The sequence below is a fragment of the Zingiber officinale genome, chromosome 2A (genome assembly GCF_018446385.1).
Source record: "Zingiber officinale cultivar Zhangliang chromosome 2A, Zo_v1.1, whole genome shotgun sequence".
NCBI classification, from domain to species: Eukaryota; Viridiplantae; Streptophyta; class Magnoliopsida; order Zingiberales; family Zingiberaceae; genus Zingiber; species Zingiber officinale.
Window position 1 is genome coordinate 165749670 of NC_055988.1, and position 21193 is coordinate 165770862.

Here is a 21193-nt window from a genome sequence, read left to right on the forward strand (position 1 = left end):
CTGGCAGTTAAGATTTTGTTTTATGAATATGTTTTTATTTATTTTAATGTTAAAAAAATCCGAGTTCATTTTTTTGTATGAATTCTATCATTAATACCATATAAAAAAAGGAAATCTTTCACCAATGCTCATCTCCTCTCCCTTTAATCCTTTTTATGAGCAAATCTAGGGGTGTATTTGGAGCACTAAATTATAGATCAGAGGATGATTTATTTTATGGATTGATTCATTTCAATGAATTCTATCATTTACATAAATAAAATTCATTATAGTCCACTAATTACAAGTAGTGGATCATTTTCTGATTCGTAATTTACGGACCAGAGGACCTCACCTGGTGTATCTGAGTCCAATCAAATCAAATTTATGTTATATAAAGAATTTTTTTTTGATAATGTAATAAGTTTATTTAAATCAGGTCTAAAATGAATATAATTGTTGAAGTGATTATTTAAGTTTGGATTCATTATAGTCCACTAATTACAAGTAGTAGATTATTCTCTGATCCGTAATTTACGGATCAGAGGATCTCATATGGTGTATTTGAGTCCAACCAAATCAAATTTACGTTATATAAAGATTTTTTTAATAATGTAATCAAGTTCATTTAAATCAGGTTAAAATGAATATAATTGTTGAAGTGGTTATTTATGTTTGACTTGATTTTTTTATAAGTGTAAATTTAATTTATTTAGATATTATTTAGATCTTGATTGCTTAGCTAGTTAGCTTAATATTATAAATTTATTTATTTATTTTGAAAATTTATTCATCTATTTGCAAATTTGATAAAAAATTTTATATTAAGAGCTAATCATATAATATACATATATTTAAGTTGATTTTGTTTAATAAATTATTCAATCTTTTTTAATTAATTCGTTTGTAAATAATTTTTTATTAATTTTATTCACCAATGTTATATATATTACTTATTAAATTAAACATTAAATTTGCCTTACGGAGTTACGGTCAAAGCCGATCTGTCAAATATTAAGCTAGTTTCGGTCTAAATTTTGATTAATTTTTTTTTGAAAGTTTAAACGCACTTACGCACGTGTAAAATGGAAATATGTTTCTTATTGCAATTTTCTTCTCAGCTGCCTCTCAGCCGCACATGAATAATAATGTTTCTATTATGCACACAAGGGTCCAAGTCCAAGAAAATTAACCCCGGTGGACTAGGGGAGATAGCAAACGTGACGAAACCTGCCCTCCTTCCCCGGAAGAATCTCTCCCATGGCCTCCGCTGCGATTCCGGTCCCGGCGATTTCCGCCGTCTACCCACCCGCAAGGCTTCATTTCCGTACGAAGCTTCTTCCTTCATCGTCTCCTCGTCGCCTTCGCCGTCGACTCGCCCCTCCTCTTAGGGCGGCGGCGGCGGCTGCCTCCTCCCCGTCCTCCTCCTCCTCGTCCTCACTTTCTCTGGGGGCGGTTCCGGGGCATGAAGTTGAGGAGTTTGATGTGACGAGCAGCGGCAGCAACGCGGGGCTTCTTGATCGGGTGAGATCCGGCATCGCGATCCTCCGAGATGTGCTTCCTGGCGGAAGTTGGTGGGATCTTGAGCAAATAGAATGGGGGAAGGGGAGCGCTGAAGTTTGGAATAGCGGGAAGAAGGGGTTGTCCGTTAGCGCGGCGCTCCGTCGCATGTGGATGCTCGTGGCTAATGACAAATTGGTCATCTTCGTCGCCTTTGCATGCCTTGCCTTTGCAGCGGTATGGCCTTATGTCGCCTTTAATGTAGGGAAGTAGGGGAGAAAGAACGTGATTTCTATGTTAGAAAAAAGCAGACAAAATGGAAATGAAAAATCATACTCTTCATTGATGTGTTCTTGAAGGGAAGCTGGTGGGGAAAAAGAAATAATTTGGGATGTTTGCTAGCCAAACTTCACATTTCTTGCCTGATTAGGTGCAATAAGATGAACTTGGAATAAATTTCTCTCCTCATTTGCTTCCGTCCCTTCATTTCCTTTCAAGTAAATAAATGTCAATTCATTAGTCAATTTTTCTTCTTCTCTCTTTTCCTTTCTCTTCCATCAACGACTGCATTGTTCTCAAATTCCAATTATTTTTCTGCATGATTCTGAGAGGAACGAATCTTTTATCTATTATTTAACTTAGATAACGACAATTTATAGAAAGAGACAGGATTCTGTTAGCATGCATTTGCACCAACTTCACAAAAAACATAACTATTATGTTTAATAAATTGGCATTCTAAGTAAACTATTTGACCCTGCACATACTTGGCAGTATAATGTGTGTAGAACATGATTCAATTTTCTGTTTAATCGTATGGGTTCTCAATCATCATGTAATCAGTTGTACCTCATTCATTGTGTAAATAATATTTGTTTCAAAATTCCAAAGTATAGAAGATCAAATCATGGATTTTCCTTTATTTCTATAACACCATGTTTATATTTCCTAGTGCCTGTGACTATAAGAGATTAGTATGGTAAACTTGTGGTTCTTTAGAAGTCTTGTTGTGAGCTAAACTGATTTGTTTTAGTGCTAATACAAACACTGTGTGGTTATCTTTTATTGCTACATCATTGTTGTTTCTTTCTTGTCATGCAGCTGTCAGAAATATCAATACCTCATTTCTTAACTGCATCTATTTTTTCTGCACAAAGTCAACAAACTATGATGTTCTACAGAAATGCAAGGCTTCTGGTTTTGTTGTGCTTAATATCTGGCATATGCAGGTAATTTCTTGTATGGTTTGTACCCTATCTATTTTCCCATCTTTGGTTTTTATATTAATTTTCTGTTTCTATTTCCCCAAGAAAATCTGACCTAGTAAAATGGCGAAGAGGTGCAAAATTTCTATGAAACCTAAAAAAAATTCCCTGCTTGTTAATCTTCCAAAATTATAACAAATCAATACCTCCTTCTATCAGCCCAAATGAGCTTGATGAAAATACCACAATAGCACCATTAAAATTCAAATTTTCATCAATAATTGTTTTTCCCCTTCTCTCTCCCAGATCTTTCGCCCTTCAACTTCAAGAAACCCATCCTCATCTCCTCTTCCCCTTCCAGTAACTTCTATCCTCGTCTCCTTTTCTTCTAGAGATGTCAACTGGTAAGATACCCACCAAATTTTCACTATCTATATCTGTACTGATTAAGAAATTTAATATCTATATTGATCCTGTTATGACTTATGAGTATCTATTGCTCTACCCTTAACCATACCTGCACTTGAATGAATGGCGTGGGTACACTCTAGATATTCATGTGGACCAAAAATAAAGAGAAATTATGATTTGAGTACATATAATGTACATCTATTATATTCATGTGAGTAAGAGTTTAGATAATTTGAATATATTATTCAACAAGAAGGGGCTGTTGCTGAAGATGTCATTAATAGTATAAAAGAATGAGTGGCAAAGATGAAGAGGAGCTTCTAGAGGACTGGGTGATTGTTGTCAGTGTAAAAGAAAAAAATTATGAGAATGTGGTACAATTCACTATATTTTATGGTTCAAAATACTAGGCTGTTAGAAAGCAATACATGTAAAAGCAAATATAACAATGATGAAACTGTTAAATGAATATGCAGAGTCAATAGAAAAAAGGAAATGCTAGTATTTGTGAGTGATTAGATAAGTGAGCTTCAATCATATTAAAAGGGAGAAAATAGGTTGATATGATATACATGTCAAAGGCAACTAATAAATTTTATAAATAGAATTGATGAGTCTGAAAGAGCAGAAGGTGCAAGGATTAGAGAAACCAAAGGAAATACTTGTCATTGTAGTAAGAAATGTAGCAGCAGCAGTAGCAGAAAATAATTGACATGCTCTAGGAATCTCATATTGCTGCTGCTGCAATAACAAGAAAATGCTATATTGAGTTGCAGAAACATTGATTTGGGGTTTGACCATCATGGATTCTAGAACCATTGACACCTTTTTTACATATTGATATTTAAGCTTCTAGTTATGTGGCTTACTTTTTTTGTCATCCTCAATCATGCTAAAGATGATGAATTATTATTAGACAAGATTAGACATCAATTTCTGACAACTTGATTGCTGATTTGATGTACAGTGGATTACGAGGGTGCTGTTTCGGTATTGCAAACATGATATTGGTAATATCTAGTGGTTTAGAATGGTTCTTAAGCAAAATAAACTCTTGAATTTTCACATGTACACAATAATCTGCATATAAATAATCTCATATCCTCAATTTGTTTTGCCCCATTTCCTAGGTTAGGCGTATGAGAGAAATGCTTTATGATGCTATACTTTTTCAGGTTAAGTCTAAGTCCAAGACAAATTTCATATTGATTTGTTTTCTGATAGTGCTAGGCATGTTGTTTTTTTATATCAGAATATTTGCTAACCTATGCTTATTGTCATGTTACTATCAGGACATCTCCTTCTTGGACAAAGAAACTGTTGGTGACTTGACTAGCAGACTTGGGTCAGATTGTCAGCAAGTATCTCGTGTCATTGGGAATGATCTCAATCTGATATTACGGAATGCGCTTCAAGTACTGTATATTTTTCACCTTAAGTAATGTATAAATTATTTGGGAATTGGGATGTCAAACTCTTGTTTTGTTCACACAGGCAACAGGTGCACTGATATATTTGTTTATCTTATCTTGGCGTCTTACATTATCGACATTGGCAATCTGTTCTGCCTTGTCAACAATTATGTTCTTCTATGGACAGTATGTTTTTCTTTTCTAGTTAGTTAAATTTTTCTCTAATTGTTGTTCTACTCTTGTAAATTTTCCAGACTTTATACGAAACAATTTCAGCTAGTTTGTTTGATTTTTATATTTTTTTTGAAAAAAAATATATTTCTCCTGGCAGCCTAAATTTTCTTCAGTAAAGTATGTTTGACCATTGTGGATAAAACAGGAGAGTATACAGAGTCATTGCCTTTTTTAGATAAGAAAACATAGAGAAATAATGGTCCATAGGACTACCATTATCTATTTTGTGATGAATCTTGTGGAAAAATTGTCCAATAGCTGGAAAAATCCAGATAGCTAATTTTAAATAGTTACAACTAACATAGTGGTGGTGTTTAATTTTGTGCTAAAAAATGCACATCATGATAAAGTCCGCCACATTATTGATTATAAGAAAATGGATATGGGTTGATTTGATCGAGTTTACTCAGTGCTCATGTTAATGTTAGCATGGCAGGGAGGATCCTAGCTAAAATTATCATGTATAACCACTAGAGTCTAAGATAATATTGGTCAGTAGCTAATATATGTTTCTCTTTAATTACTGGCAATAGTTGCTACTATTTAGTTTTGTTTGTATCAATTAGAGAAACGAGAAGCACATAGTCTTAATGAAATAAGAGGCAGAGAAGGTACCTGCAAAATAAGAAATATAGAAGTGACATTGATGCACAGAATGGTTTTGATGATGTTAACCATTCCCTTAGTTAATCTTTCTTTCCCATTTTCCTTACTCTGTCATAATCTCTTTGGATGCTATGCTTGACAAGACAAGGGTGCTATGCCTGGTTCTCAAAAATATGGAATGATACCCCAAATTCATACTCATTTTACCTAGTCCTTGGTGTTCATTTTCATTGCCTGATTCACAAAAATATGGAATGAAACCCTAAATTAAAATTCATTTGACCTAGTCCTTGGTGTTCATTTCCTTCGTTAATGATTTGACTAGGAAGTTTATATTCTTATACATACAAGGCACAAGTACAAACTTTTAGTGTGGAATAAGTATCTAAATGTAAGATGTTGAATTCAAGGTTTAAAGTCTCATTCAGTCTGAGCTTGAGTATGGGTCCCCAGTTAGAACAGGATGTGCTGGTGCTGTAGGTGTGCTGGTCCCAATATTGCATATTATTAGCAGCAACTGTAGGAAAAAGAGAAGATGCAGAATGCCAAGTCCTAATGATGGAAGAGGATGAGGAGATGAGGAAATACCACTTCATTGCTAGAGGAAGATCACCTTGAGCGATGTGGTAGAAGATCCATGTGTGTGGCTGGAAGACTCATTGCCGGGGAATGATATTTTAAATTGTGATGAAAATGTAATTGATATGTCTCATCATTGGTTTCCAGAAATTTGTAAGACTAAGTATGCTTTATAGACAGGTACCAATGGGTATGCCCTAAGTACTAGTATGACCAACTAGTGTTTCATAGTGACTAGCGTTTCAAATCTAAATTTGGGTATACTTGTTGCCTGTGATTATAATTCCCATAGTTATCAGAACTAAATCTGGAAAAGTTCTGAGTTTCTGTTTCACTAGTCAAACTATAGTAGGCCAATTGGTCAGCTCAGAAATTCCAGTTAATATAACTATGAACCAGAAATTAAAACTGCTAAAATAAACTAATACAAACATATCTAATTTTTAGAACTTAAAAAATAAATATTAAAAAAAATTAAGAGTATATAATTTAAAATCAAAATTCATGGTTTGAATTGTTTTTCAGTTTTGAATATATGATAATGGCAAATTGTTTTCTTATTCTAAACCTAAACTAATAGCTAAACTAAAAAGCAAACATTAAAATAAATGAACAAATCGATAAACAGAGATTCAGAATATTAATTGAGAAATTAAAAGATGGAATACTTTAATCTTTAGGCTCACATAGAGAATTGGATAGCGGGACCTAGATGCTTATGTTTAATGCTAAAAGTAGGGCTGTAAACTGAGCCGAACAGTGGAGGCTCGAGCTCGGGCTCGGTTCGTTATCCCTAAGCTCTAGTTCGACTCGAGTTCAATTTGAACTTTAGTTCTTAAGCTCGAGTTCGGCTCGTAATAAAATTAAATAGCTTGAGTTTGGCTCGCTCGAAAAAAACTAGTTTAAAAATTAAACGAGCTTAGTTCGAGCTCATTTAAGATAATTATCTATCGCGTTTGGCCTCGCGTCGTTTTTTTTTTTCATTTTTCATTTATTAATTAATTTAAACAATTCCTAAGGTAAGTGTGATGTTTTGAACATGTTTTTATAAACCCTAATTAAATTATCCTAATAAAATATATAAAAATATATTTAAAATTAAAATAAATTTAATAAATTTTATTAATTAATATTCTAAAAATTTATTTTTTAATATTTTAAATTCATTTAAAAATTTAAAAAATATAATAATTCTATTTATATTCTAATATTTTTTTATTATTTTAAATTTCATTTAAAAAATTCTTTAAAAATTCTATTTTTTTAAAAAAATTCTAAAAAGTTTTAAATTTTAAAAAATTCTAATAATTTAGATTTATATTCTGATAATTTTTTATTATTTTATATTTTTTACTTGATATTTTTTTTACTATTAAAAAATATATTATTTAATTAATAATTAATAAAATGAATAAATAGTTAATTTATATAATTATTATATATCTTTGTATTAATTTATATACTTATTATTATTATAGATAGATCAATTTTATTTAATGAAAATTATATTTAATTAAGTTATTGATAGATCATTTTTATTTAATGAAAATTATATTTAATTTTTTTTCTAACAATATTAAGTTGTTCAATAATTGAGAACTTATACAAAATCAATATACAACTTATTTTTATACACACCATAAACATATTTATCTTATAATTACTATATATAAATAAAAAAAATACCGAAACCGTATCGGCACGACACGATACAATATTGAAACTGTATCATTTTGGTTTGAGACCGAAACCTTGGCACGGGTCGAAATTTTAAACCTTGAACGAGCCTCTTAACGAACATGTTTGCGAGCCTCTAAACGAACATGTTTGCGAGCTCACGAATCAAATACTGTTAAGCTCAAGCTCGGCTCGATGATGTTTTCGAGCTCGAAATCAGGCTCGAGCTCGGCTCGTTAACTTAATCGAACGAACTCGAACGAATTTTTTTCGAACCGAGACCCGAATAGCTCACGAGCGGCTTGACTAGTTTACACCCCTAGCTGGAAGAAGACTGACAGTTTGATGGTAGCAAATTGCTGTGCAAGGCCAGAATTCCACAGAAAAATAAGAAGAGCGATAAAAAGATCAACCTTTGTAGTGGCAATTTTCAAAGAATGGTTTCATGAAGGTGTTGAGGAACTTCTTGCCTGCTGTGGCTAATGCCAATGTGCGTGTGTGTGTGTGTGAGAGAGAGACAGAGAGAGAGAGAGAGAGAGAGATTACCAGGCCAGATTTTATCAAAACAGTGGAGTTTTCTGGTTTGGTTTGATTGCATGCTGTGGGATGAGAGAGGACATTACCAGGCCAGATTTTATCAAAACAGTGGAGTTTTCTGGTTTGGTTTGATTGCATGCCTAATCCAATTACCAACTGGACCGGACATGAGCTTGAGTCTTAATTCTTCCGGTCAGATTGGCTGGTCTAGTCTGGTTTTAATAACTAAGATAACATCCTTTTGCAATTAATGTTTACAATGAAGCTCAATCTTATATGTCATGGCAAGATCCCTGCTGTAATCACCTTTGTGCTTAATTGTTGGTTCCTTCAAGCACTAATATTTAAAACTTCTTATATTTCCTATATTGGTGGAAAACTGTTCTCATTCTACCTATTTTTTATGTAGATACCAGAAGCAAGCGGCAAAGTTAACTCAGGAACTTGTTGCAAGTGCTAATGAAGTAAGATGAGTTTTTGGATGTTGTCAAATGCTGCTTATGTTTCTTCTTCTTAGTCATTGTTCTCTGATTCAGGTAGCACAAGAGACATTATCCTTGTTCCGGACAGTCCGTGTTTATGGGACAGAAAAACAAGAATTTGGAAGGTAAGTCAAGATTTTAAATTTTGCTCTTCTTGGTAGTCATGTGAAATTTATTGTTCTGTTTATGTGCCAAAAGGCCCAAAACCCAAACAATGTCGGTACAAGTTATTATTATTATTTTTTGAAAATTACCTATTTCACCCATCCGCTGAAAACGAATGCAATGCATGTGCTTGTCTCAGTCCTTTTCATGTGAGAATAATCAGGAGAGTAGAATAAGGTGACTGGAGCAACATGATCTCAGAGCGCAAGTGGAGTTCTTCCTCTTCTTATCAGCCACCATTCGCTGGAGAGCAGTTCCTGCTCATTGATCGCGCCTTCTCTTTTGAACCCACACATCCTTGAAAATCAAACAGAAGGTGCAATCAATAATGATCCTACCAATCTCTTGTCAATCAACAAAAGTATATACACACACACACACACACATACATACAAGGCTTGGATCTGGATGCATATAGGGGTTTGGTTCATGTTGATCTATGGCTAGTGTGAGCAATTTTTCTTCCTCTTTTGCTTCTTCCATTTTCGTCCTCATCCTTCCCCTCCACAACGTTTGCCAAGCTGTATGATGTCGGTGTGGTAAGCACTAGTATTTGACTGTTTCAATCAGGGAGCAAGATGGGCATTCTAAACCTTGAGGCAATTTGCCTTTCTGTTTCTCTTCCAACCAATTCCCATAATCCCACATGCATATTTATGAATTCACTGTTTGACAAATGCTCTTACCTAAATTATGAAAGTATTTATGTATATATCCTTCTCCATTTATGCTTATTCAAAATCCTAGAATTTTATTTCTACTCTTTGAATCTTGTTCAATGAAAGCTTGTGTTTTCTAAATTTTCTTCCTATTACACATTCATTTTTCTCATATCTAAATTTTTTGTTTTACAGGTATATGAACTGGCTTAAAAGTTTGTCAGAAGTCAGCTTGCGACAAAGTGTGGCTTATGGATTTTGGAGTTCAAGCTTCAATTTCCTGTATCATTCAACACAGGTCTTTTAATACACTGCATCTTGAGAAGCTTATGTTCGACTATTAGATTTGAGTTTATTGTCAAATTTGTAGAACCTTTATTTCAGTTAAATTCATAAGGTTATTGAGCATGCTGACATTAATATTGCATAAACTATAATTTGTGTACATCCTTCTAATTTCAAGTTATACAAAACATTATTTTAATTCATGGATAAAATGACTATTTTCTCTGGTCTGCTTATTGAGAGGTACTATAATCGAACACATTTGTAAAGTTGGGGTTTTAAGATATCTTTGATCCAGGACCTTGTAATTATGGAAATGCCCAGGGGTGGTATACCTGTAAATATTCTTAATCATACATGTGTATGTGTGGAAGGGGTTACCTGATTGACACAATGATCTTGTGACAATTCTGTTGTCCATATCTTTCAAAGACAGTCTCGAGAGTGATCCATCTTCATTGATTCTTTCATTACCCAAGGCACCAGTGTTCACTAGTGTCAGCGTAATTATTCCCTTTGGTTGTTTTCATAGCATATTGATCCCATAATAAAAATCCAACCATTTTTTTTGGTAAGAATATCTTCTATGTGAATAAATTGTATCTGCATTCCTTAATAAAAAGTGCAAATTAAAAAATGTATTTATGAATTTGTGAAAAGGAATTGTTTAGTCACTGCTCACCTGAAACTTTATTTTCACCATGCCTTGCTTTAATCTTTGGGCTAACCTTTGTCATAATGTTATTTCCAGATTATTGCAGTTCTGGTAGGTGGAATATCTATTCTTTCTGGTCAGATTTCAGCAGAACAGCTGACCAAGTTTATTCTATATTCTGAGTGGTTGATTTATTCTACCTGGTGGGTGGGAGACAACTGGTCTTCATTGATGCAGTCAATAGGAGCAAGTGAAAAGGTTTTTGAGCTGATGGATCTACTGCCAAGCAAACAGTTCTTAGCTGAAGGCAAGCAATTTCTATTGCTTTTTGACTACATGACTTTTTTTCTTCTTGTTTTTGTGATGATTTGGTGCACCTTTCTTTGTCAAAGTATCTATTATGCAAATGTACAAGAGATGTCTCTGCCTTCTAATACAAAAGATTTTAGGGCAACAAAAAATTCTTGTCTAGTTAGAAAACTACAGATTGAGTATTCAAGTAAAAAATCTTCCAGTTTGTGTTTGTTTCTCGCACTTGCATTTGCTTATCACCATAGTTGTGATTCCTCTCTGAGTCCGTCTCATTCAGTCTATAACTTTACCATAACAATTGAGTAAATGCCCTCAATATAAGGTTTAAAATTTTGTTTTGTGCCGGTTGGCATGTGTAACATTTCATCCCGCTCGCTGACTGGCATGCATACTGAACAACTCGAGACAATAAAATCAGTTGTGAATCTTCTATGAAGAAGGCAACACAGTCAGATGCTTCCCCAAGGCATTTGTAGATTCTGTGATGTCGCATGAAGCTTCTCTTGAGCATGCGAGCCTTCTTCAAAGATGGCAATGCAGTGAGGTGGTGCAAGCCTTCAGCAAGGTGAGTTACAAAGGTTAGGATTTGGTTCTCCTATTCTCTTCTGCCTTCTTGTTCGCGGATCTTCAATGTCTACACTTTTCCAATTCTTCTCCTCCTTGGTGCCTCCGGCATGGCATATCAATACGTGTGGCACAACACTTTTTAATACAGCTAAAGCAAAGGCTATTAGCTAATAAAAAGATTCAATTAAAGAGTTGGATTATTAATCAATCTTTTGCAAAGACCTCTAGGGCATACAAAAGCAGGATAACAACGGGCGGTAAGGAAAACTGTCTCATCTCAATCAATTTGTAGTTCTCAGCCTCATTAGAGAGAAAGAGATCTTGAAGTTTGATTGATTGATTCCTCACTTTAGCCCCTAAAATTCTTCAGGCAAAATTTGACAGTAGTGTCACTTTAGTGAATTTGTGCTAAACCTAATGTTTGTGCATAACATAAACTCCAAATTTCATGTGCTACATTTCTCATTTGAAATCTTTGTCATAACAACCATGAATCTAATTATTTCAATTAACACAAATTTTTATTTAAATTGACTTTTCCAGTTCCTATTGTCTGCTTCACTCACATTGTTCTTTACACTACTTGGACATTATTATTGTTTGACAGGAGTAAAGTTGCAGAAGCTTGAGGGCCGTATTGATTTTGTTGATGTCTCATTTAATTATCCTTCAAGATCAACGGTATGCACAAAGCCTATGATGCTTGATTCTGTTAAAATCTAACCAACGTGGTTCTGCATTCATATGGGACTAGTTTCTAAACTAGTCTTTTATATGAAGACAGTCTTGCTCAATAGGTTTTACCAATAGAAGCTCAATATGTCTGATTGAGTTTTTTGATGCTTTAACATATTCAGGGAATTCAATACCAGCTTAAATTGTTCCCAAGTATTTATTTCCTTTTTCCGTAGTTGAAAATTGAAACAAATAAGATTATGACACTTGCCTTTTCAACACCCAAGCCTTGTATAATTAACTATGTTATATTAATTGCTGATAGTGTACTTGGATTAAATTTGTAGGTTGACCTATGTAGAAATTTTTTAGTAAATAAATGATTTCATATAGGTAGAATAAAAATTGAATATATGAATTGTAGTTTTAGCAATATAAAAAGAATTAAGAGAATAGTTAAGATGGATAGACATGGAAATTCTTTCAAGTAAAATTTTAGATATTTTGATTCTATTATTCAACTAAGAGATAAGGGAATAAGTGGCCAAAATGGAAACGATCTTTTGGAATCTTCTGTGATTGTTGTCTGCTGCTTTGGCTTAAAGGAAAATATTTATAAGATTGTGGTACAATGTGCCATATTTTTGTAGACCGGTGTTCCCTTTAGCTACAAGGGAAACTTTTTATAAAGTTGTGGCACGTGTTATATTTTTATGGATTAGAGGGTTGGGTTGTTAGGAAGTAACATATACAAATTTAATAGAGTAGTGATTAGAATGTTAAGATAGATGTTCAGTGTTACCTTAGATGATAAAAAAGCTAACATTTGGGAGCAATTAGACTAGCTTCAATTAATGAAAAAAACAGAGTATATAGGTTGAGGTGGTATGAAAATATTCATAGGTGACCAACAAATTATACAATTAGAAGAGGAATGAAGAGTGAAAGGTCTATGGAGTAGAGGAAGATCAAAGAATTCGTTACTAAATGCAATAATATGACTTAGTTCATCAGTATATGCAATATAAATGCCTTAATCGATTTGAATGCTACTAGTGATAAAGTATTGCATAGAGTTCAAAATGGAGGATAAGATTTCATGAAGCCACTACACATATTAAAGTTGGCTGCCACATCATTAGAGATGTTTATGTCCAAGAAGATCAACACATCTAGCGAGCTTCAATGCCCACCACCCCACCCCCGCCCCCTCCCCGACTCGGCAGAATATTGCTAGTATGTAATACGTTAATAGGTTTGGTAGGTAGACGTGTTTCATGAGTTTTAAAGTTTAGATGGTTATTGAAACATATTTGGATAGTGATTGCAAAACTCCAAAGACTATTTGAATTTTTAGAGTGAATCTTAAGTGGCCATGACCGAGTAATGAAATAGTAATCAGTTATAGAGACAACTAAATAATAAAAATCCAGTTGGTAGACACCAGACTGAGATTATGAACTGGATCACAAGGTGTGTGTGACCTATTAGAGAAAAAGAGTGGTATTTTCAGGATTTGTGACTCAATTAAAACAAGAAGGCAACCGAGATAAAATTTCCATGCTCTTTCTTTATTTTGGATATAGATGAATGCAGTTATGTAGATAACAATGCCACTGATATGAAATGAAAGACAAAGTGAAGACACAATAACTCACCCAATTATTAGAGAACTCTAATCTCAAATCCATCAATTGTTGCTTTTTCTCTTGAATCCTTTTAAGTATACCGTACATAACTGGTCAAGAAAACAATTTAATGTTGCGGCCAGATGAGTAATAGAAAGAAGAGTTGCAAGAAACATATAGCATATTCCATGTGGTAGAGCATGAGGGCTATTGGGATTAGAAACAAGAGAAATGGTGTGCGAGTTGAAAAGAGTGGGGAGTAATGTCTGATCGCTTGTAGCATGAAACTTCTGATCCATAGTCTAGAAACCAGAGTAGATGCTCATGCTCATCTGTAGGTACGGTTACATTGGGATAAGACATTTTGAGCCAAATCAATAAGATTGAATGAAGTTACAGTTGTGCAGGAACAAACTTGGAGTAAGGTTATTGTTTTTTGTTTAGATTACATTTGATGAAGACCATGCCTAGTTTTTTTTGGAAAAAGAACAAAACATTATAGTGGAACTAACATGAAGTTAAGTAATCTCTATATTCATTAATTGTGCGGCGCACAGTTTAATTTTTCATTTTTTCAAGAAAAAAATAGGAAACTTCTCATGGCTACTCTAAATATGTTATCCTAGATTTGATTTGATTCAGTTGTTTGATGCAATCATTCAGTAATCAGTATGGGGCATCTACAAAAATACTTATCTTCTGATTTCATGAATTTTATATTTGAGCAGGCATCAGTCCTGAGAAAATTAAACCTGTCTGTACACCCTAATGAAGTAATTGCAATTGTAAGTCTGTTCTGTGCTCTATGATATTTGGAATATTTGTTCTTGATGAATAAAACAACTAGTCATTATATCCAAATGACATACCATGACATAGCTTCTAGGCTATAGTTTGTTTAATTTTATTTTACATACCTTTCTCAGGTTGGTCTTAGTGGAAGTGGTAAAAGCACCCTTGTCAATCTTCTCCTGGGTTTATATGAACCAACAAGTGGCCAGGTAAAACTTACTGTCATATAGCTAACTTAGATGCTGTTGCTTTAATGGAATGTACTAATAATAGCCAGGGAATAAAGCAACTCTGATGCAAGTAATTTAGATATAAATATTTAACTCTGGTTGCCTGACTATAGTCCCAAATTCCAATGAATATATGTAACCTTACAACCATTTCTGATACTATTACAACTATATTTCTACTGTGCCAACATATCTCTTAATTAAATAAAGCTGCATATTTGGTTGCATAATTTGATCTAATACCACAGCTAAAGTGCCTGGTGGTTTTTTTTCCTCTACATGCCAATCTTCAAAGTCCCATTGAAACTTGCCAAGGGTTTCTTCTTGTTTACTTTGATAAGATGAACTTTGAGATTATAAAAGACTTCTTGGTCTTCATGAAAAGAAATCTGCAATATCCAGTCATTCACAATGCTGTGTCACCCTTTAATGTACTGGTAAGGTCTATAGATCTATTCCTTGATTGGAAGTTTGGTTGAATCAGGGTCTAGATTGTTTCTCATTCTCTGTAACAAACTCCTTCCTGATTTACTTTGTGTATAAGGTAATTTGGGAATAATGTGTAAACTCAATTATCATGCATGCCAGTGCACGTTTGAGTTGATTATTTATAAGTATTTTCACTTGCCTATAATTCAGCAAAGTTGACTCCTGCATTTGTTGGTACTCAGTGCATAACAAAGCTTTGGCATGTATATAACTCTGTCGTTGATAATTGAGATTCACATGTTGAGCCTTTGTCGGTGGATTGGAAGCTCAAAGTAGTTGCTAATGCCCTCCTAGATTAAAAAGAGGTCAATACAAACAATTATGTCCTTGTATATAAGCCCGAGCACTTCCTTCAGTATTTATTCAAGAGCCTTCAGTCACACCACCAATCCATCTTGAAAGAAATTTTGCTCCTAATGCTTGTTTTGTTTAACATAATAACTTGGAAATTTCATTCAATTCTTCATCTTGTACGTTGACATTCCTACAACCATAGGCCATCCTTCAACCCAGGTGTCAACACTGGCATTTATTAGCACAAAGGACAATTGAGATACATGCAACTTTTTCTATTTGTGATAACTTGTAGCGTTTTCTTTTTCATTTTTCTTTTTTTAATTGACACTAGGTATCTATCTTACACCGACTAATCTTGGAGTGACCGATCCGGTCCCACGAAAGTTTTCCACCAACTACTAGAGTGAATTGTGAAACGTTCACAGCGGACGACCCATCAGTCCAACGTTCTTAGGTCAACTACCTATTAAGAAAAATTTAAACTGTTAGCATTTTCTTATTCATAGGTAAGTAACTAAGAGGAAGATAATGACAACTTGTAAGGTGTCTAATTCTTGACTTTTTTTTTATAGAGGAGAATGATGCAAATAGAATAGTCCCATTTTAAATAAAATCAATTCATGAAATATATTATTTCCTAAGGGTCTAAAGTAGCATTATATATATTTTCTACCAATCTGTAAATCTAAGTCTATTGTTTTACACAAGTTTTTGTGAGACTTCAATAGTAAAAAGCCTATAAAAGAAGTCCCTATCTACTCTTTGAACAAATGGAGCAATAATATAATTTTTTTTTTGAGAATTTCTTTCCTAACTCATGAGATTGCTAGCAAAAGGCATGCAACCTCATGAGCTCGCCAACAAAAGCACATTGATTTGTCCTTGCATAGCACCAAATCTTGTAAGATTGCCAATTGAAGCACATGAATCATGTTGGTGTTCTGCCATGATAATTTTCTTGAATGATGGAGATAGCCATGCGAGGAGGTTGCAGTGGCACCAAATAAAGGTTTGGTATTCTTGGCTTTGCACAATGGTAGGTGGCTGTGAAGCTAAAAAATCGACGCAGGTTTAAGTTTTGTTAGAGAGTAATTGTGGTATGTGATCAACAGACGGAAGAGGGAAGACCATAGACAACGAGAAAGGATACGCTAACAGAACCTAACAAGTCTCATTCCCTTTGAAGGTATCAAAGTGTTAGCAGTCCGGTGCACGAAACTCCCGCCATACGGGGTGTCGGGGAAGGATCCATTGTATGCAGCTTTATCTTACTTTTTGCAAAGAGGTTATTTTCAGGATTCAAACCCGTGATCTTTTGGTCACAAAGCAACAATTTTACCATTGCGCCAAGGCTCTTCTTGAAGGTATCGAAGTTGAAGAAAGAAATTCAAACCTTAAAATTAACAAACTCTTTTACCAACTTGGGAGTAATAAATCTCTAAACAAATTTAGTAAAGGAACTATATCCATATATATAGGTTCCATATATACTAACAAAACCTAATAGGTCATGCGGGACTAAATATAACTTTTAGATTCCGTGTTTCTAATAAAATACGAGCTTAGTGTAAGGCTCTTAACTTTCTAATTTGTTTGACCACATTGATGGTTGACTTCCACAAAATAATCCTTGATAATATATTTGTTTTCATATTGATCAATTCTGTTATCCAAGTATTTTCAATTACAAAGCCAAAATCTTTTTTATGAGGGTGTTATGAATATTATAAATCTGAAAATATTTTAAAAAATTTAATATTGTTATTAACCGACCATTATCAAGAGAAATAGTCATTTACCTTTGCAACATAGTTGATGTCAAATATATTTATATAATGGATTCAAATACAATTTTGTTATTTTCAGAGTGCTATTTATGTGTTGCAGAATATATTAGTGTTTGTCTATTGACTATCTTTTTTTATTATTGCTTCTCCATTGACTTTTTTCTATCCATAAGTGTAGCTTTATCATGTAAAAATGTATTTTCCGATGCAGATATTAGTCGATGGAGTCCCTCTTACAGATTTGTCTATCAAATGGTTGAGGAAGAATATTGGATATGTAGGACAGGTAAGCAAATCTATAGTTCTAAAATCCATATTTTTCTACTTAATAAATGTTAGTACTTCAGGTTCAAGTTATTTGATTAGTAGGAACCACGACTTTTCCGCATGGATGTCAGCTCCAACATAAGATACGGGTGTCCTAGAGATGTAAGTCATGAGGAAGTGGAACGGGCTGCAAAACAGGCATACGCTCATGAATTTATATCATCTCTTCCCAATGGCTACGAGACACTTGTTGATGATGCTCTTCTTAGTGGAGGTCAGAAACAAAGAATTGCTATTGCCAGGGCTATTCTTAGAGACCCAAAAATTTTGATTCTTGATGAAGCCACTAGTGCACTTGATGCAGAAAGTGAATTCTATGTGAAGGTATTGTTTAACCATAAATAAAAGTTTAAAAGTATGAATTTGCAAAAGTTATAAAAACTCTAAACTCCTTTTGTTTTTGGGTTGTCACAGGAGGTTCTTCATTTAGTGCAAAATAGGTCTAGTGTAAAGAGGACTGTTTTGGTAATAGCACACAGGTAAGTTTACAGATTTATAATCAGTGATAGCTATTTTGTCATCCTCACCTTATGTTTGGTTTCATAGGTTATCTACAATACAAGCAGCCGACAAGATAATAGTGATGGATAGCGGAAGTATTGTTGAGGTATTCCTTATTATGTCCTATCATAGGCTTTGTTTTTTTTTTTATTCTTTCAATCATTCAATGAATTATTACAACAACTAGTATAACACCCTTGCTATGTAGTTTACCATTCTTTAAAAATTTGTTAGTCTTGAATATGATTTGTATCAATTCCCTCTAATATGTATAATTTTCTTTTACTCAATCAAAATTTGAACATGTAAATATAAAAATTGGAAATATCAAACATATAATGTAAAGGAGGAACGAAATAAACAATAAAAATGGAACTACACTCACATTATGGCCATGGAAAGAAACTATTTTCTTAAAGAACTAGTTCCATCGTGTTATTTTTCTCTTTTACAATTATCATATCTTTTTTTAATCTTCTATATATACATTAAATAAGAGGAAGATCAAAGAATACTTCATTAGTAACGATGAATTAGGATAAAATTAATTTAAATATAGATGATACTATACTAGGGAATAGAGCCTAATGACGTAGGACCGTAGGAGGATCCATATAGTCGACTTCACCTAGTGCATAAGATTTAGTTATTGTTGCTGCTTATATCTTCTCCTTGATAATAATTGGCCACACCACAATTCATTAAAGTAATATGATTGAAAGTCGCCAACAAATGGTACATTGGTTAATAAAACTGATAAATTTAAAATAATAAAAATATAACATATGACACAAAATTCCCTCAATAGTTGCCCTCGGATAATGATGCAATCGTTAGATCCTCCAATGGATAACGGATGGATCTAAGGTTCGAGTCTTAGCTATGGCACACTGCAAGGAATTTTTTCTCCGGTGAAAAGCGGGCTTAAGAATGTTGTCCGTCTGGATGGGCCTCCATTAGTACTTCTCGATTTGCCCTGATGACCGGCGGAAAATTTCACTAGGCCGGGCTGGTCATCTCTAGGATTAGTTGGTTTGAAGAACTGGATATTTGGATTATAAAAAAAAAATCCCTCAATAGTTAACTTGAATGTCCACATGTAGATTATTTTTTAGATTAAGGCTCTTTTCCTTTTTAATAAAGTGATCAATAAACAAATATTATTTATTTAAATATTACAATATTTAGATATCCTTGCGGATCGAATATATCAAGCATTAGTACAAGTACACAAAATATTTGCTTATCAATAATTACCGTTCTTTAAAAAATTTATGTAAGACCAATAAATTAACGAAAAATATAACATTAAAGAATAACATTAAGAGCAATGGTAATAGAGACAGAATGCTAGGATTTTGTTTTTTTCTCGTCATGATTGTGATGTTTCACATCACTGGGAAAGCAACAATGCTTGCATCTAAATCCATTAGCTTTTGTTATCATCTGCAAATTTGCTAATACTTTGCTACCGAGAGCACCAACTGGGGTTTGCCAAGGACACCAGCATATTAATTGTAAATCATATCCAATTATAAAGGGCCACACACTAACCAATTAGCGTTTTTCTTGGATTTATTTATTATAAATCATATTAATTAACAAAGTCTCACTTGTTGCAATAAGATAGTATGACTGCTGTCAAAGAAAAGCACTTCTAGACCTATTATCTGCTGGCTTAAAGGATGCTGTCGGCCTCTGAGACACTATCTCTGATCTATCAACAGTAATTCATGCTACAGTAATGTTCTTAAACTGGACTTGGTCAACACTAATAGGGATCAAGTCAGATAACGAACACTAATTTTATGTTGTAGGTTCATTCATGGTTTCCAAATGATATATTTTCCTTTTGCACATTACCAGATATGCATTTCCTTCCATGTTTCAGCAATCTCTACACAATAGGGTATCATATGATCATCAAAACACATTAAATGCAGAATGATCTATTTTGCAATTACAAGCATTATTTATTTTCTTTCTTTAAAATGCAGATGGGGAACCATAAAGAGCTGATTGAAAAGGATGGCTTATACGCACAGTTAGTAAAACGGCAAGCCAATGCTTTTGCATGTTAGTTCAACCTACAAATTCATTAGCAGATTCGTCGGATCGCTCCATGGTTTTATCTGAGTGGAGCAACCATAAGTTTGCCCGAACCATGATGGTCCATTCCACAGAATCAGTATAATGTACAAGATACGTTTGCTATTAATTTTCACAAATGTAAAGCATTCTTTTGCAAAGCCTCAAATGTTGTTTACCATGTTGTATGATCAAATGCTGTCATAGGAGGTGCACCATAAATGGTGCTGTTTCATTTGCTCAATTTGCAAAGACCATGTTGTACAAACGCAGCTAGAAGTCTTATTAAAAAGAAGAAAGGTGGTTTAAGTTGTGGATTAATAATGTAAATTCCATGCCAAAATCCCCATTGCCATGGGGGCCCTAGGATAAAGGAAAATTTGCATACAGTTCTCATTGGTAAACACAACTTTGCATGTATTTTCTATTCAAAAAATTTTTTGTTTTCACTTTCTAGTTTAATATACTTACCTAATTGTCCCTGATATTTTAAGTATAAAAAGTTTAAAAATGAATATAAATCATCTTAAATTCAGTATATTAAATTAGAATCTATTATATTTTCTATCAAATTGAGTATGATTCTTTTTCCATCTTAATTAGAATTTAATATATTTTTTATCAAATTGAGTACGATTCTTTTTTCACCTCAATTGGATGGAAAATATATTAGATTTTCTTTAAATGATGCTCAATTGGATAAAAAATATATTAGATTTTTTTTCAAATGGTACTGAATTTAGGAGGAATTATATTAAATAGGAAAAAGTAAAATATACTTGATTCTAGTTTAAAATGTTGAATTTAATAGAAATTGTATTCATTTTTAGACTATTTATACCTAAAAAATATGAAGGACAAATTTAATAGAAAATATATTCGAATATACTAGTTTTTCTTTAAATGATACTCAATTGGATAGAAAATATACTAGATATTCTTTAAATGATACTTAATTAGTTAGAAAATATATTAGATTTTCTTTTTTACATGGTGCTGAATTTAGGAGGAATTATATTAAAATAGAAAAAAAATATGCTCAATTTAATAGAAAATATATTCGATTTAAATGTAAAGTACTGAATTTAAGAGGAATTATACTCATTTTTGGATA

At 33.3% G+C, this 21193-nt stretch overlaps 1 protein-coding gene across 1 annotated transcript; it reads left to right on the top strand.

Moving 5' to 3' along the window:
* The first annotated feature begins 1143 nt into the window (after positions 1-1143).
* On the top strand, positions 1144-20392 carry LOC122043045 (ABC transporter B family member 26, chloroplastic-like). The gene is made up of 18 exons (XM_042603489.1): positions 1144-1716; positions 2581-2708; positions 4063-4105; positions 4226-4270; positions 4388-4510; positions 4590-4693; positions 8550-8604; positions 8677-8747; positions 9642-9744; positions 10483-10693; positions 11873-11946; positions 14297-14353; positions 14495-14569; positions 17375-17449; positions 17533-17814; positions 17905-17969; positions 18037-18097; positions 19989-20392. The coding sequence occupies exons 1-18, from the start codon at positions 1240-1242 to the stop codon at positions 20070-20072; spliced, it is 2133 nt and encodes a 710-aa protein (XP_042459423.1). The 5' UTR covers positions 1144-1239; the 3' UTR covers positions 20073-20392.
* The last annotated feature ends 801 nt before the right edge of the window (positions 20393-21193 follow it).

Excerpts from the sequence above, each read along its gene's own strand:
- LOC122043045 (XM_042603489.1), top strand. The coding sequence starts at position 1,240 with ATGGCCTCCGCTGCGATTCCGGTCCCGGCGATTTCCGCCGTCTACCCA. Across the intron at positions 4,511-4,589 it reads TATTACGGAATGCGCTTCAA|GCAACAGGTGCACTGATATA; the intron begins GTACTGTATATT and ends TTGTTCACACAG. Across the intron at positions 11,947-14,296 it reads ATTATCCTTCAAGATCAACG|GCATCAGTCCTGAGAAAATT; the intron begins GTATGCACAAAG and ends ATATTTGAGCAG.